Source organism: Megalobrama amblycephala, linkage group LG11 (genome assembly GCF_018812025.1).
Source record: "Megalobrama amblycephala isolate DHTTF-2021 linkage group LG11, ASM1881202v1, whole genome shotgun sequence".
Taxonomy (NCBI): Eukaryota; Metazoa; Chordata; class Actinopteri; order Cypriniformes; family Xenocyprididae; genus Megalobrama; species Megalobrama amblycephala.
The window spans coordinates 10,542,872-10,559,164 of NC_063054.1; the positions used below are offsets into that span (position 1 = coordinate 10,542,872).

General features: G+C 41.3%; 1 protein-coding gene across 1 annotated transcript in view; it reads left to right on the forward strand.

Moving 5' to 3' along the window:
• The first annotated feature begins 643 nt into the window (after positions 1 to 643).
• The window catches only part of adcy1a (adenylate cyclase 1a), a 61,420-nt gene continuing 45,770 nt past the window's right edge, over positions 644 to 16,293 (forward strand). The window contains exons 1-3 of the mRNA XM_048208637.1: positions 644 to 3,197; positions 8,079 to 8,228; positions 14,016 to 14,134. Of these exons, the coding sequence (XP_048064594.1) occupies positions 2,580 to 3,197; positions 8,079 to 8,228; positions 14,016 to 14,134 (887 nt within the window). The 5' untranslated portion in view covers positions 644 to 2,579. The remainder of the gene's footprint in view (positions 3,198 to 8,078; positions 8,229 to 14,015; positions 14,135 to 16,293) is intronic.

Below are 16,293 nucleotides of genomic sequence, written 5' to 3' on the forward strand. Positions count from 1 at the left end.
TCTCTTGACATAGGGTCAGGAGAGCTGTCAGTCAACATAATGGAGTAATTTTTAATAAAGTTTTATTAAGTGTTAAAATGGATTATTTATAATTAATTAACAGAAAAAAAAAGTAACTTGCATTACTTAATTGAAAAAGTAAAAGATATTTTGTTGTAAATTTAAAAGTAATGCATTACTAGTTACTTGATGACCTGATGTTTCGGGAATGCGTATGATGAAAACATGCATTTTTCAAATAGTTAAAAAAGAGTAGTTACTTTGCTTCATGACCATGTGGTCCTTTGCAGGTACTGAATGATTAATCCTTCACATGATATACGCATGACTTGATCCAAAAAGGCCCCTTTATATTGGTTACTCCGAATGACATCAATGAAATTCATTTTTCGGACATTCTTTCTCATAACAAAGCAATGCCTTCTACACATAATTTTAATACCATTTTGCACTATGTTGATATATGATGTTAAAAAAATAGTGCCAGAATAAAAAAATATATACATTTATTACATTTTAATATATTTTAATCACAAATGAAATGGCTGTATTGGCCTTTGGACGGTTAAACCGAATGACCTTTTGACACTTCAAAATCTTTAAAATACGTAGCAAAATATAATTTAAACCTTTTGGATTCAATAAAAGAGATCTAGTTGTACTACCTTACATACATATGTTTTTTATTATTATTAAGGCCTTTGGACAAAAAAATGACCCGTCACGTCAATGACCCGTCCACAGCAGCATTATGTTTAAGAGCATGCAGCACGTTTCTAAATGTAACCGCAGTGCACACTTTAAAGCCAGATGTATTTTGATTGGCTTTCAATGTTTTTATCATTCATCAGTTGAAAAAAAAAAAAATCACTCTGAAAATGATTCCAACAATATTGTTTTTGTTTTTGTTATCGTTGTAGTGTGGACTCTATTTTTAAAACTTTATCCTTACAGTTCTTGGTGTAATCTGTCTTTAAAGTCGGCATGTAATTTGTTAGTTTTTATTTAATTTGAGTTAATTTATGTTTAGGACTGTGTGTTCTTTATTATTATATATTTAATCTTAGCTGATGTGGTGATTAATTTTATTATTAGCTGGGTGTTTGTTTGTTTTATTGTTTGTAATTAAGTGTTTGTAATTGTTAAGTGTGAGCTACTGGATGTTTGAATTTATATAAAGAATTTATAATATATAGAAACGGAAGTTACAATAGTCTTTTCTTCCCTGTTGTGATGTATATCGAAGTGAAACAGCTTCGCAAACAAGAAAAAATGTAGGGTGGGACTTGAATTTGTCCATGGCAAATTGATTGGTTGCTGATGTCATGTGAATGACAGGTTGTCCCGACCTCATGACAGTAAAAATGTCATCAGAGAAGAAGAGGGAGGGGAAGTTATTTTGATTAAAGATTTTGGAAACGTGAATAAAAAAAAATGTAAAAGAAGTGCACAAATAAATAATAATAATAAATAGCCTGTATTTCATTAAAAAAAGTAATAAGAATTGTCAGTTTTGATGTCATGGTAACTAAATAGCAATAACGCTTATGTTTATTAATAATAAAATGATTATTTATGACAGAATTATCTGTTGTCAGAGTTCGCCCCGCGTGGGCCGCGTGTAGAAAGTTGTCAGGGGCCCTAACGACGCCCGTTGTCTATTTCTATTCTGGGTTTAAGGTCCGAGTGGGACTCGAGCGCTCTCTTGACGGGCCATTTAACAGCAGCCAAATGAGCGCAAGAGTCTCGTCATGAATGGAGGAGCGGGCACACCTCCTCAACCCCTTTGTCCCAACGCAAAAATCCACTTAGGCACCCGGCGGTAATCAATTTAGACGCAGATGCGCGAGAATAAAAGATGAATGCGATCTGTAATCCGCAACACCTGCTCCGCTGCCGGATCGGTAACGGCACTCCAAACAAAGGCTCTAGCTGGAATTAAAGTGCTTAATTAAAAGGCCACTGATCAGCGTGCTATTTATAGGCGCACGGCGGGGAGACTCTCCTGGGTTATTTCTGTTTTGGTGAGTCGAAAGGAAAACATCATTCGCTCGTTTCACACACACCACCGAGCGTCATGCATGAAGCCTGCCCTACTGCTCGCCGTTTTTCCATTTAAGACGAGCCCTGTCAGAGCTGCGCTGCTGTCTTGTCTTATCTTTTTTGAGGACTGGGAGACGTGCTTGGGTTCTCAATCTCGGGCTGACATTGCGCATGCGTGATCCGGCCGCGGCGCTGAGATGCAGTTGTGGGATGCGGAGAGGGGAGTCCCGGCTCTGCGTGGTCGATGTTAACCTCTTTCTGGGGCCGAACAAACGCTACGGGTGGTCTGTTCCCTGGAGACCGCCTTGAGGAGGGAGGAGAGAGAGAGCGAGGGAGAGAAAAGAGGAGGCGGGTGCTGTCTGCGCTCGTTACAACAGTCACCAACCTGTGGATGGTGGCGGCGCGTGCTGCGGATTAGATACAGTCTCGCGCTGGGGTCAGTGTGCGCGAGCCCGTCTCGAGGCGCGACAGTTGCCGCCAGGACCGCGACAACAAGTGCTGGACATGCGGTGCTTGTGAAGAAGAGCTCTGGCTGTATGAATGGCCCCGCTATGGACGAAGTTCCGTTTCCCAGAGTCCGCACGCGGCGGAGGAAAAGTCGCTGCTTGGCCGGTGCGTGCGAGCGCGAGTTTGACTGCAAGGAGCTCGAGACTCTCTTTCAGAAGTACAACCTGAAGCTCGAGCAGAACGCCACGCTCAAAGCGCTGGCCATCCTCATCCTCGCCGCGTCCGCGCTGGCGCTCGTGGAGCTGCTGTCCGCCGGCTCGCGCTTCACAGTGTCCAAGGGCTCGCACCCGGTCCACTGCGTCATCTTCACCTCACTCTTCATCGTCACCAACGTCAAATATCTGCAGGTCACGCAGCTGCAGCAGATCGCGCGACTCGCGCTGCTCTTCAGCTTCACGTTCGCGCTGCTCTGTTGCCCGTTTCCTCTCGCGCTGGGTCACGGGACGCAGGGCGCGCAGGGGCCTGACGCACCGAGCACAACACCTGAGCAAGGTGTCTGGCAGCTGATGCTCGTTACTTTCGTTGCCTACTCTCTGCTACCGGTCAGGACGCTCTTGGCGGTTTTGTTCGGCATCCTGGTGGCTGCGTCGCATTTCATCGTGACGGCGACGTCGTTAACGGCGCGTAGACCTCGAGTGTGGACACCGGTAAGTTGTGTCATTGAATATTCCGTCCATAACTTTTCCGTATTTCTTTTTTTTTTTTTTTATTTGGCGTGTCATATATGGCAAAGCACTGCTGGAGCATTGGGGGCGGTGGGCGCACGCACTGCACGTGCACACAGGTGGCGTGAAGAGCGCGCGAGGGCCTGTTTGACTTCAGCACCGATGAGGATGGACAGCTCCTAAAGAAAGCACAGCGGATGGAGTCAGTCAGAATGAACTTCTTTTGTGGAAAAATAAACCAAAATATCATTCAGAAATCATCAGAATCATTCAGGAATAATCTGGTAACTTTAATTTAAAAATGTGAGATGTGTAACTTAATCATTTGTAGCTTAGGAAACATAAAATGAAGGAGCTATCTGAACAAACTATTGCGTGCATTTTAAATGCACATTTTACATTTTAATTGCACTGAATTTAATTGAATTAAGAATATCAGAACTGAGGTTATTTGGATGTTTCTGCAGCTTGCAGGATCTTGTGCCAAACATAGTATAAAAATACTATGAAACTGTTTAAAAATTGATTTGATCAGATTTAGCAGTTAGAGTTTTACTGTGAAACCACTGCAGGCTGTCATTTTCTGACATTGCACAACAAATGACTGGAATACCCAATAGCAGAATACCCTTGAGTTTGAATAATATAATTATACATGCTTGGTGATTCATGAAGACATGAACAAAAGTTTTAAGTGCTGTTTGATTTTGTTGAAGTTGGAAATTGTTTTCATTTGAAGTTTCTCTTTGACTGGGACTGTAGTCCTTCCCTTCTTCAAATGACTTTTCCTCCAGCCAGCGTGATAGTGATACAATTAAGCAATATCGCCTGTGTACGAGTGCTGTTGTGCGGAATATCAGCACAGCTTGAACACTGATTTTCAGTATTACAATTGTGAGTCTAATATTAATGTTTTAAACAGTTGCGTGCACCTATAGAGATTTACTTTTACCACAAAAGTTAAAAAATGCCATTGTACATTTTAAATATCATTTTACACTTAACATGGTAAACCTAATGTTGTTTGGGGTTGGAACTTTGCACACAGACCTTTCTTACAGACCTGCCAAACCTTTTCTTTTTAGTTCTCATCTAGGTTATTTTCATAGCTCAAAAAATATGCTTCACGTTTAAGCATCAGACTGAAACATAAAGAGTTGAAAAAAATGAAAATTCTGTCATCATTTACCCTCATTCCAAAACTATATGACTTTCTGTGGAACATGAAATGATTAGTTCAGAAGTAAAATTTTCCTGATAATTTACTCACCCCCATGTCATCCAAGATGTTCATGTCTTTCTTTCTTCAGTCAAAAAGAAATTAAGATTTTTGAGGAAAACAGTCCAGGATTTTTCTCCATATAGTGGACTTCACTGGGGTTCAACGGGTTGAATGTCCAAATGTCAGTTTCATTGCAGCTTCAATTGGCTCTACACGATCCCAGACGAGGAATAAGAGTCTTATCTAAAGAAACGAATGGTCATTTTCTAAAAAATTTAAAAATTATATACTTTTTAACCACAAATGCTCATCTTGCACTGCTCTGCATTCCGCCATGCATTACGTAATCACGTTAGAAAGACTAAGTCAAATGCCCATTACAAAAAAAGGTAAAACAACAATATCGGACGATTTTAAACTTCGAGGAGAAAATGACCACAGTACTTCCGCCTACATCACGCGTGACCTTTCCAGCGTGATTATGTAATGCGTGGTGCATCGCAGAGCAGTGCAAGATGAGCATTTGTGGTTAAAAAGTATATAATTTAAATTTTTAGAAAATGAACGATCGTTTCTCTAGATAAGACTCTTATTCCTCATCTGGGATCATGTAGGGACCTTCAACCCGTTGAACATATGGAGAAAAATCCTGGAAGGTTTTCCTCAAAAACCTTAATTTCTTTTCCGACTGAAAAAATAAAGACATAAACATCTTGGATGACATGGGGGTGAGTAAATTATCAGGAAATTTTAATTCTGAAGTGAACTAATACTTTAATTAAGATATTTTTAGAAATGTGTTTTTATATTCGTATAGTGAAAGTCAATGGTAACCAAAACTGTTTGGTTACCAACATTCTTCATTATATCTTCCTTTTTGTTCTGCAGAAGAATGAAAGTGATACAGGTAAGAGGGTGAATAAATGATGACAGAATTTGTGATTGTTTTTGCTGTGGTCAGATTCATTCGAAACAGAAACAACACTACTGAAATAGATACTAGTCACATTTCTGGAAAAAACAGAGGGATACAGCTTGAAATGACAGCAGTAGGTTTTGAATTAGGTCAGAGGAACACACACTCTAAAAAAAAGCTGGGTTGAAAATGAACAAATCCAGTGATTGGGTCATTTTAACCCAGCAGTTGGGTTAAATGTAAGTTTTATTTAACTCAACTATTGTTTAAAAATGACTGTATTGCTCGCTTAAAATGAACCCAAAATATGTTGGAAATGAACATTTATGAATAAGTTTAATGATTAATAATTAAACAATAAACATTTATTAAATTGCTTACTAATAAATGTTCACCTTTTGATTATTATTGTTGCCTCTAGTAATTATGTGTCTGATTTTTAATTTCCAACCTATTTTGGGTTCATTTTAAGTCATGTAGTAATTTTTAATCAATAGTTGGGTTAAATAAAACTACCCAGGAGGTTGGACAAACATTTAACCCAACCACTGGGTTTGTCCATTTTCAACCCAACTTGGGTTGTTTTTAACCCAGCATTTTTTTAGAGGTGCCCTAGAATTGAAAATTGAATTTACTTCGACATAGTTAAATAATTAGAGTTCAGTACATGGAAATGACATACAGTGAGTCTCAAACACCATTGTTTCCTCCTTCTTATGTAAATTTGATTTGTGCAAAAAAGACCTCAGAAGAACAGGCAAATCTCAACACAGACTGTGACGCAACAGTCGGGATCATTAATATGTACGCCCCCAACTTTTGCATATACCAGCCCATGTTCAAAGCATTAGACAAGCCAGTATTAATGTCTGGAGCTGCGCACAGCCGTATCAACAGACGTTATGCAGGTAAGCAAGCAAGGACAACAGCGAAAAATGGCAGATGGAGCAATAATAACTGAACATAATCCATGATATCATGATATTTTTAGTGATATTTGTAAATTGTCTTTCTAAATGTTTCGTTAGCATGTTGCTAATGTACTGTTAAATGTGGTTACCATTGTTTCTTACTGTATTCACAGAGACGAGAGCCGTCGCTATTTTCATTATTAAACACTTGCAGTCTGTATAATTCATAAACACAACTTCAAACTCATTCAGAATCAAATGTAAACATCCAAATAAATACCATACTTACACGATTAGACATGTTGCATGACGAACACTTTGTAAAGATCCATTTTGAGGGTTATATTAGCTGTGTGAACTTTGTTTATGCAATGTATTATAGAATTGCGAGCTTGGGCGGTGGGGAGCGTGAGCATTTAAAGGGGATGCACGCTGAATTGGCGCATTTATAATTATGCCCCAAAATAGGTAAATCTCAACAGAACATGAAAGTTAAAATGAAACCCAAACCTGTGAGGCGGTAAACAGAGCAAGTCTCATGATATTAATATGTATTTGTATGCATTGACCTTTCGTTTAATCTGGCGTACGGACACATTGACACACATGTCAGTTCAGCTCATAACCTCTGCACTTCTGATTTTCCAAACGCCGTGACAGTTTCACATGTCTCACTACATCCTCGCTGGATGCTAAGTGATGTTTGTGACAAACACTCACACAGGAATTGCAGCTTCCATCATCAAAAACCAAACCTGTGAGAACAGGGACTGGATTTGTTGACCTCTTAAGCCTGGATTTGTGTGAAAAGACCGACAGAGTGCCTAAAATCCAATCAAAATGCTCCAAAGACCTTAAGCAAAGAGGATCGACATAAACTCATTAAAATCACCTGATCTAAAAATATCAGTGTGCCACTTCACATTAAAACAGCAGCATCTCACAGAACACAGCATATACAGTATTTCATTATTGCACTCCAAACTTCAAGAACACTTCACATCTAGACACAAGTGTCACCGTTCACATGCTGAGTTAATGAGTTTTTTTTTCACAACCTCTCACTCAGACTGTCACAGCATAACCTTGGTGCACATCAGACATTATAATACAGGACGGTCAGCCGTGTATAAGCCACTCGCAATGGCTCTGATTGTGCAAAGCCTTTCGGCGATTACCAATCAATAGCCAATACTCTTTAACCAAGCTGGCCACTTTGTTTATTAGCCTTGTTACCTAATTTATAAGCCTCGTAACCTTGCTAAGGATTTGTAATAATGCCACGGCTTTGTGCTTTTCAGCAAATGGCCTTCACTTTCAATTACAAAGGCCTGTTAAAAGAATGCATAGACCAGTTGAAGGGATTCTGGGTAATCTAATTTTCTGTTGCTCTATGAATGAACAATACAAAGCCCTTAATGGGCGCCTCTTTGAAGTGACATGTCTCAAAAGCCAGGCAATTGCTGATTCTTTCGAGTCACAGAAGCAAATCTGCTGAGATTCTCAGGCTATCTAGCGTGGGGGGTTTGCGTCTGTCTCCATACTCAAGTTTATCATCATCTCAGGATGGATTGAAAAAATGAACTCCCTGCCCCCTCTCTTGGCATCTGTGTCCGTCTCTTCTTCAAGCTACTTTCGCTCTGTGCCCCCGTTTTTCTCTCTCGTTAACACACACACAGTATGCCACTCTTAATTACTGAAAGTTCGTATTCAGTCTCCGAATGTTGCATAATTGTCAGAATCTTTCTCCATGGTCCAATAAACAGCGATGGTCACACAAACCCTGTAATTTTTCTCTCTCTGTGTGTTTGTAGCTGGTAGCGAACGCAGTGTTGCTGGTCGGTGTGAATCTGTCGGGTGTGTTTGTGAGAGTCCTTACTGAGCGTGCCCAGAGGAAGGCCTTCCTACAGGCCAGAAACTGCATCCAACAGCGCCTGCAACTAGAGGACGAGAACGAGAAACAGGTCAGACTCGCACGACACGTGCGTTGGCATACACGCAAACGAGCAGCTGCATGTTTTAGATGAAATGATCAGCTGTTTCATTTTCTACCTCAAGTTAAAGTTGCAGTTTTGACAGGTAATTACCTTGCTAGATTGCTTTCATTCCCCCCCTGACTAGCTTAAAGGTCAAACTTTCTTAGCAAACACATACGGTTACATGCGCACACACAGATGCATGTACTCTAAGACACACAAAACAGTTGTGAGATCGGGTCTAAGGTCAGGTGGTTGACTTAGTTGGTATTCAGGCTGTATACAACTATAAGCCTACCAAAAGCACCTCAGAGCATTAGCATTTTCATTTGGCTTACTAGCTTCAAATGTAAACTTCTAAACCAACATGACATCAAAATGGACCCTGATTATATTCTTTATTGTGTTATCAGTGTATGTTTCTGAAAAGAAAAAACAGCCCCACAGAAAGTTAAACTGGAATTTGAAATGGAATTTTCTGAATTGAACAGGTATGGCTTTCTGGGAAATTAATTGTTATTCTGTCTGGTTATAAATCTCTCTGTCTGTAAGACAGTTCAAAAGATTGGGGTCAGTAAATATTTTAAAGAAATTAATACTTTTATTCGGCAAGGTTGCAGTCAATTGATCAAAAGTGACAGTAAAGACTTTCACATTTATACAAAAAAACAGCACAACTGTTAATTTTAACATTGATAATAATAAAAAATGTTTCTTGAGCAGCAAATCAACATGTTAGAATGATTTCTGAAGAATCATGTGACACTGAAGACTGGAGTACTGATGCTGAAAATTCAGCCTTGCCATTACAGGAATAATTGTCATTTTACAATATATTCAAATAGAAAACATAATATTTTGCAATACTGTTTTTACTGAATTTTTAATCAAATAAATGTAGCCTTGGTGAACAGAAGAGACTTCTTTCAGAGACATTGAATAAAGTAATTAAATGTAAATTAACACTGGTCAGTCTTCACTGTATAAAATAAACATAGATTGATCCTTATTAAGGTTTCAAAAAAATTTCAGTCAAGATTTCAGTTCGCAGTGTAGCCATAAGGATGATGCTTCCAGGTGGAGTTGAGGGAGGGCGGGGCCGACATGTCAATGGGCCAAAGTGGAGTGACGGGATCGAGGTCTGGAGGCAGAGCCAGGGCATTCCTCTTTACTGGGCAGAGATGGAGACCTGAAGACCCGAGGCTAATCCACACAATAGAGTGGTGTCAGAGGAGGAGCCGAGGGGCTGAAGGGATTCAGCAGAGGTGAGCAGAGGACCTGGCTGATTCTGGCAGTGAAGGCAGGAGAGGGAGGCTGTGTGGGAACTCTGGAGACACAGGAGACTTTGAGCTGGGTGGAACCAGCAGGGACACAGGAGCCTTAGAGCTGAGCCGAACCAGCGGGGGCACGGGAGACCTTGAGCTGGGAGGAACCTGTGGGGGCATAGGAGACCTTGAGCTTGGAGAAACCTGCGGGGGCATGGGAGACCTTGAGCTGGGCGGAACCTGCGGGGGCATAGGAGACCTTGAGCTGGGCGGAACCTGCGGGGGCACAGGAGACCTTGAGCTGGGAGGAACCTGTGGGGGTATAGGAGACCTTGAACTGGGCGGAACCTGCGGGGGCACAGAAGACCTTGAGATGGGAGGAACCTGCGGGGGTATAGGAGACCTTGAGCTGGGAGGAACCTGCGGGTGCACAGGAGACCTTGAGCTGGGAGGAACCTGTGGGGGCATAGGAGACCTTGAGCTGGGAGGAACCTGTGGGGGTATAGGAGACCTTGAGCTGGGAGGAACCTGCGGGGGCACAGGAGACCTTGAGCTGAGAGGAACCTGTGGGGGCATAGGAGACCTTGAGCTGGGAGGAACCTGCAGGGGCATGGGAGACCTTGAGCTGGGCAGAACCTGCGGGGGCATGGGAGACCTTGAGCTGGGCAGAACCTGCGGGGGCATAGGAGACATTGAACTGGGCGGAACCTGCGGGGGCATAGGAGACCTGGAGCTAGGATGAACCAGTGGGAACACAGGAGCCTTAGAGCTAGGCGGAACCAGTGGGGGCACAGGAGCCTTAGAGCTGGGCAGAACCAGCGGGGGCACAGGAGCCTTAGAACTGGGCGGAACCAGCGGGGGCACAGGAGCCTTAGAACTGGGCGGAACCAGTGGGGCCACAGAACCCTTAGAGCTGGGCAGAACCGGCGGGGGCACAGCAGACTTTGAGCTGGGTGGAACCAGTGGGGGCACAGGAGACCTTGAGCTGGGAGGAACCAGCAGGGGCACAGCAGACTTTGAGCTGGGAGGAACAAGCGGGGATGGTAGAATCGGAAATATATCATAACTATTTGTGGAAGCCAGCTGCAGCTCACCCGGCTCGGGCTCCGGGGTGATGGTTGGCTCAGTCCTCTTATATGGCTTGTGCATCGCGGCATACTCAACGTCTCTGTCTGCGGTGACATCTGGCATTTGCTTCGTGCAGTCCGGAGGCTATGGGTCCGGAGTGGGGCTGGTGATGTCGTCCTCAGCAGGGCAGATGGTGAATACCGATCCATTGTTCACCAGCATCCACTCCACAAATCCTTTTGGGGACTGTTAACTGGAAGGCGTGCCTTCTGCAGAGCGAACGGTCTGGATAGTTTGTTAGCCATATCTAAAAAGTCCTGAGTGTGGTCCTCCAGTGAGCAGTCCTTCTGCTCAAAGCGGGGTTAGGTTTGAACTGCTAGCAGGATCATGGGTGACAGGGAGAAAGAGAAAAAAGTAAAACACGGCGAAAATCTGTTATGTTCTGTTACGTGTTGCAGCAATGAAGCGCACGATCATGAGGAATAGAATAAAAACAGTCTTTAATCTTAATCCAAAAATGGAATATGCTGGAGATAACCAGGGTATAACTCACAACAAAACGTTAATGACGCGGAACACCGAAATCAAGCTAAAACAGCACAGGTGTAGAGCTAATTAACAACAAAGGAGACTAACTAAGAACACAGATGGCCAGACACAGAGGAAAAACCAAAACTCAATGACAGTAAAACAGAGCATACACGTTACAGTATCATGTTTCATGATTTTTTTTTACAGTAAAATGGGTTGCACATGAAATTCATGTTGATTTTAAAGTTACAAATGTAAAAGTTGTAAAATTAAAAGTTACCTGTAAATAAATGATTTTTATTTTTATTAACGCAATTAATATATTTAATATATATTAATAATATTATTAATATATTTAAACACAGCACTTCTATAAGGCCAATCCTGAAAGAAACAGGGGACTTTTCTATACTTAGTTTAAATTCTTCGCTATATCTGTTAGCATATTTGTGGGATGGACATTTTTGGACAAAACTGCACACACAGCAGATTGTGATGCACTTGTTTAAACATTTCCAAGCAGATCCACCATCCCACTTTATTTCTTAGTGAGACTGCTTCCTTTAGCTGTCATTGTGGATTATATCAATGATAAAGAATGTGAATCAAATAGCAACATTAGCATAACTTATCTCCCTTGCCGAGCTCTGGTTAGATTGCAGTGGATAATTACTGAATGATTTATAAATGAAGTGGAGAGGGGCCTAAGATGGAAAGATGCAAAACACACTCATACAAACTAAAGCGGAGAGGACACTTTCCCCTTGTTCCTTAGCGACTGAAATTGGTTATAATTGTTTGCACATGACTCATCCACCTCCTACCCAACAAACTCCCTGAATAGAAGGTAACACCACCCACTCTATACATCACACCAGGCTGTACCACACAACTCTCTATCTGATACACAAACTCTCACACTCGCTGCAGAGATATGGACCAGTCTATAATCTTTCCATTCGCACATTCAGATGATCTATAATTCACATTCAGCAAGAGTGGCTGATGTATTGATTTCAAAAGTTTGAGAGTTTCCAGGGCAGATGAAATAAATCCCGAGGGGGAGAGTATTTGAGATGTATGTTTTGGATTAAATGGAAAAACTAAGTGGGATAGTGGTGACCAGAGAGACTTTATTGTCATTGTACAAACATACGACGAAATTATGGATACACTACTTGCCAACATATACAGTAAAGAATAGTTAAAAGTGCACAATTACAAACGAAGGCCATATTGCATGTAACCAAAATAAAGTGCTCATGTTACTGCACATAAATGGTTCTTGCATGTCAAGGATTTATTCAAGAGCCATTTATGTGCAATATCATTAAGCACTTTATTTCATTTACGTGCAATATGGCCTTCGTTTATAATTGTGCACTTTTAACTATTCTTTAATCAGCATATTAGAATGATTTCTGAAGGATCATGTGACACTGAAGACTAGAGTAATGATGCTGAAAATTCACCTTTACCATCACAGGAATAAAGCATTTTTAAAAAGTTATTTTAACAGTTATTTTACGTTATTTTTGACCAAATAAGTATATACGGTAGTATAGATACTAAAGCACATAGATATCCAGGAACAGCTAACTTTATATTTTGTCAACAAGGAAAAACATGTTATCTATGTGTTACAGATGCTAATGTCCAATGGTTTTAAATTCCACAGTCAATGAAAGAGGCTTAGACATTTACAGTCATACTGCTAATTATACAAAACTCTCAACCCAACTCTCAGCTCAAACGTTTGACCGACCCATTGGGCTTTAACACAGGTGGCATGTCTCGCTGGGGTTTGCTCATCGAGAAGGCATTTATCACCTGCTTTTAGTAACGCATGGCTTGGCAATGAACTGTATGCGTTTCCACGGAAACTTACCTTTGCCATGCCAACCAACTCCAATGCTCAAAACTGTGATCTCTCACAGAAATTGGCCACTTTATAGCTATCAGTTAGTTCATTAGATAAAACACATAGAGATAACAGAAGTGGACAGTTTTAAACTATACAGTACCCATCACACAATGGCCAGCACAAACATTTTAATGGTTTTTCTTTTATAGAGATGTTCAATCATGACGTCAATTTAAAGGCCACCCTCAAGGCCATGGCTTCCCTTGGAAATTTCCATGTCTGTGGTGAACATTACTTGAAGAGACTTTCACATTTGTTCTAAATTGTTTCCTAAATTCTAAATTCAAAAATCCATGGAAGCTTGTTTCTGTCATTGAATAAAAAATAAAAAAGGTAATTGTGACTTTTTTCTCACAATTCTGACTTTTTTTTTTCTTGCAATTGTGAGTTTAGATCTTGCAATTCTGATAAAAAAGAATTGCCAGTCAGAATTGGACTTTATAACTCGCTATTGTGACTTTATATCTCACAATTCTGAGAAAAGTCAGAACTGTGAGATATAAACTTGCAATTGCGATATATAAAGTCAGAATTGTGGGATAAGAAGTCAGAATTGCGAGTTATAAAGTCGGAAATCTGACTTTATAACTCGCAAAATTCTGAGAAAAAAAATTCTGAGATAAAAATTCACAATTACCTTTTAAAATGTTTGATTCTGTGGTGGAAACAAGCTTACATAAAAATCAAATAAAGGGCAGCAGTTGTGAATAATTTAGAGAGTTTTGAATGGTTGGTCATATTTGGTCACTCCAAAATTTCTACAATTCCATTTGTGTTATTTCGTAGTTTTAATGCTTTATATTATTTTAAAATGTTTTGATGATGGTGATAAAAAAATGAGTACATGAAGTCTAATGAGTACTATAACAACAATTTATTCTTTAATTCATATTAAACTTGACTTATGACACTCAAAAAAACAAAAACAAAAAAACAAACAAACAAAACTTGCTATTTATCCTAAAATGTAATGGACATTTTCAACAGGAACGCCTCCTAATGAGCCTACTGCCCAGGAATGTTGCCATGGAGATGAAGGAGGACTTCCTGAAGCCACCAGAAAGAATCTTCCACAAGATATACATCCAACGGCACGACAACGTCAGGTACAGAAAGAACGAGAGAGAGAGAGAGAGAGAGAGAGAGAGAGAGAGAGAGAGAGAGAGAGAGAGAGAGAGAGAGTGTTTCAGTAATCAAGCCATTCATGTTGAAAACCCATTCCATGAATGAGAGAGAAGAGCACTACATTTATAGGGTTTTTTTCCCAGACAGTGTCAATTCAATTGTACTTAAATTGTGATTGCGAATACTGAATCAGTGAGTCAATAAGAGTCAACAACTCTCCACTCACACACAGTCGTCTAAGTTCCTGAGTATGGCTCCCAACCAAAGCTCGCACAGCGTGCACGGCGCCCACAGCGCTAGCGCTATCAACTCAAGAGCTGCTCAATTAACCCACGCTGCCCACACATGCGGAGAGACGGAGAGTGAGAGATGGAACAAGTGCTGGGGGGCAAATTCACACAATAGCACATACACACATATGCCATCCCTAAAGACCTGTTCCAGCCAAGCGATTTGTGAGTGAAAGATGATGCATACAAGTAACTTTTCCATGACCAACTAACTGACTAAAAGATGAGGTTAATCCAGGCCCAGCTCCAGAGCAAGGATGAAAGGTGGGCTGTAGCTATGAGCTCTATAAAAGCTATATGTTAGTACTCTAATTCATCTCTTTGGCCCTGTTTACACATGGCATTAAGATCCATTTTCGTTGATCAGATCACAAGTAGACGACGCTAAATGCAGGTGTAAACAGGGTCTAAATCATTTTGAGCTTGTCCACTTTTGACCACTTCCAGAGGTAGTCGAAAACTCATTTGACCGGATTGCTTTCATAGTGTAAAGGCTCATGTGGTTGAATGTGTTTGAACAGCCACAGAAGACCACCTACTCTCCGCCTACTGACCTAAAGGCGCAATATGTAATTTTTTGCCACTAGAGTTCGCCCATTCAAAACAAAGGCGTAGCTTGATGACGCTGAGATTGAGCGCAGAATCATGGGAGGTGTCGTCTTTACCTCATAGCCGGTGGAAATGAATCCGACAGGACTCGTGCAGAAATCATGTTCATGGATGAGATTATTAACATTACTGTAGTATGAAGCAGAGCAGGGCTGAGAGCTGTGGGAGCTGAATGAGGCCGCTGGAGCGATTGCTAATGAGAGACGAGCACGACACACGCCTTGAGCAGCGGAACTTTTATTATGCCACAGTCGCCACTTCCGCTTCTTCTAGTCAAGCGTATGTGGAGTAACACAGCTCTGTTTATCATATTAGTTACATTTGAGTGTGTTGAAAATGATGTTATAACGTTACTCTGAGCGTTCGCAGGCGGCTACTATGAGACACTGTTGCACACTGCAGTAAGCTAGATCGATTTTAGAATATCATATTAAATGCTGGATGGCTTGTGATGCTAAATGGTATGCAATTCATTTTAAAACGTATTGTACGGTGGAGAAAATGCTGTATTACTGTTACTAAAAATAAAGCTGCATCTGATTATGCTATGTTAGCTACTTGACAAAATAGTGTTTTTCTCTGAGGCATAAAAACAGGGTACGCGCGGAAAATCAAGAAAACGAGATTCAAACAATAATGCTGTGTTCACACCAAACGCGAATAGAGCGTCTGGCGCGAATGATTTCAATGTTAAGTCAATGTAAAGACGCGTTTACGCGCGTCTGGAGGTCTTGCGGCGCGAATGAGGCGTTTAGCGCGGCGCGGAAGACGCGAATTCGCCTCATTCGCGCGTCTAGTTCGCGCGAATGACGCGAATTGAGCGTTTCGCGCGATACGCGCGAATGGTGCCTTTTGTGCATTTAGCGTTTGACGCGAATTCGCGTCTGACGCCCGAGTTGAAAAATTTGAACTTTGGCGTAAATTCGCGCCGCGTTAACCAATCAGGAGCCTGCTTGCTGCTGTGGCGGCAGGCCCGCCCGGAGTCACTCATTCAAAATGGAGGAACGACTGATATTATCAGTGAGCAGTCACCCAGAGATTTATGACACAAGTTCATACTTCAGACAGGAATAAAAAGGACCTCGCTTGGAAGAGTGTCGGTGAGGAGATTGGGCTACCTGGTAAGTTGTAAATACACATTTTACTTTTGAGTCACGTACACGTTTATCGACCCGCGGCCTTCCCGCGACGCTGACCCCTACGCCGCTGTTCTGCTCTCCAGAGCAAATACAAAGCGGTAG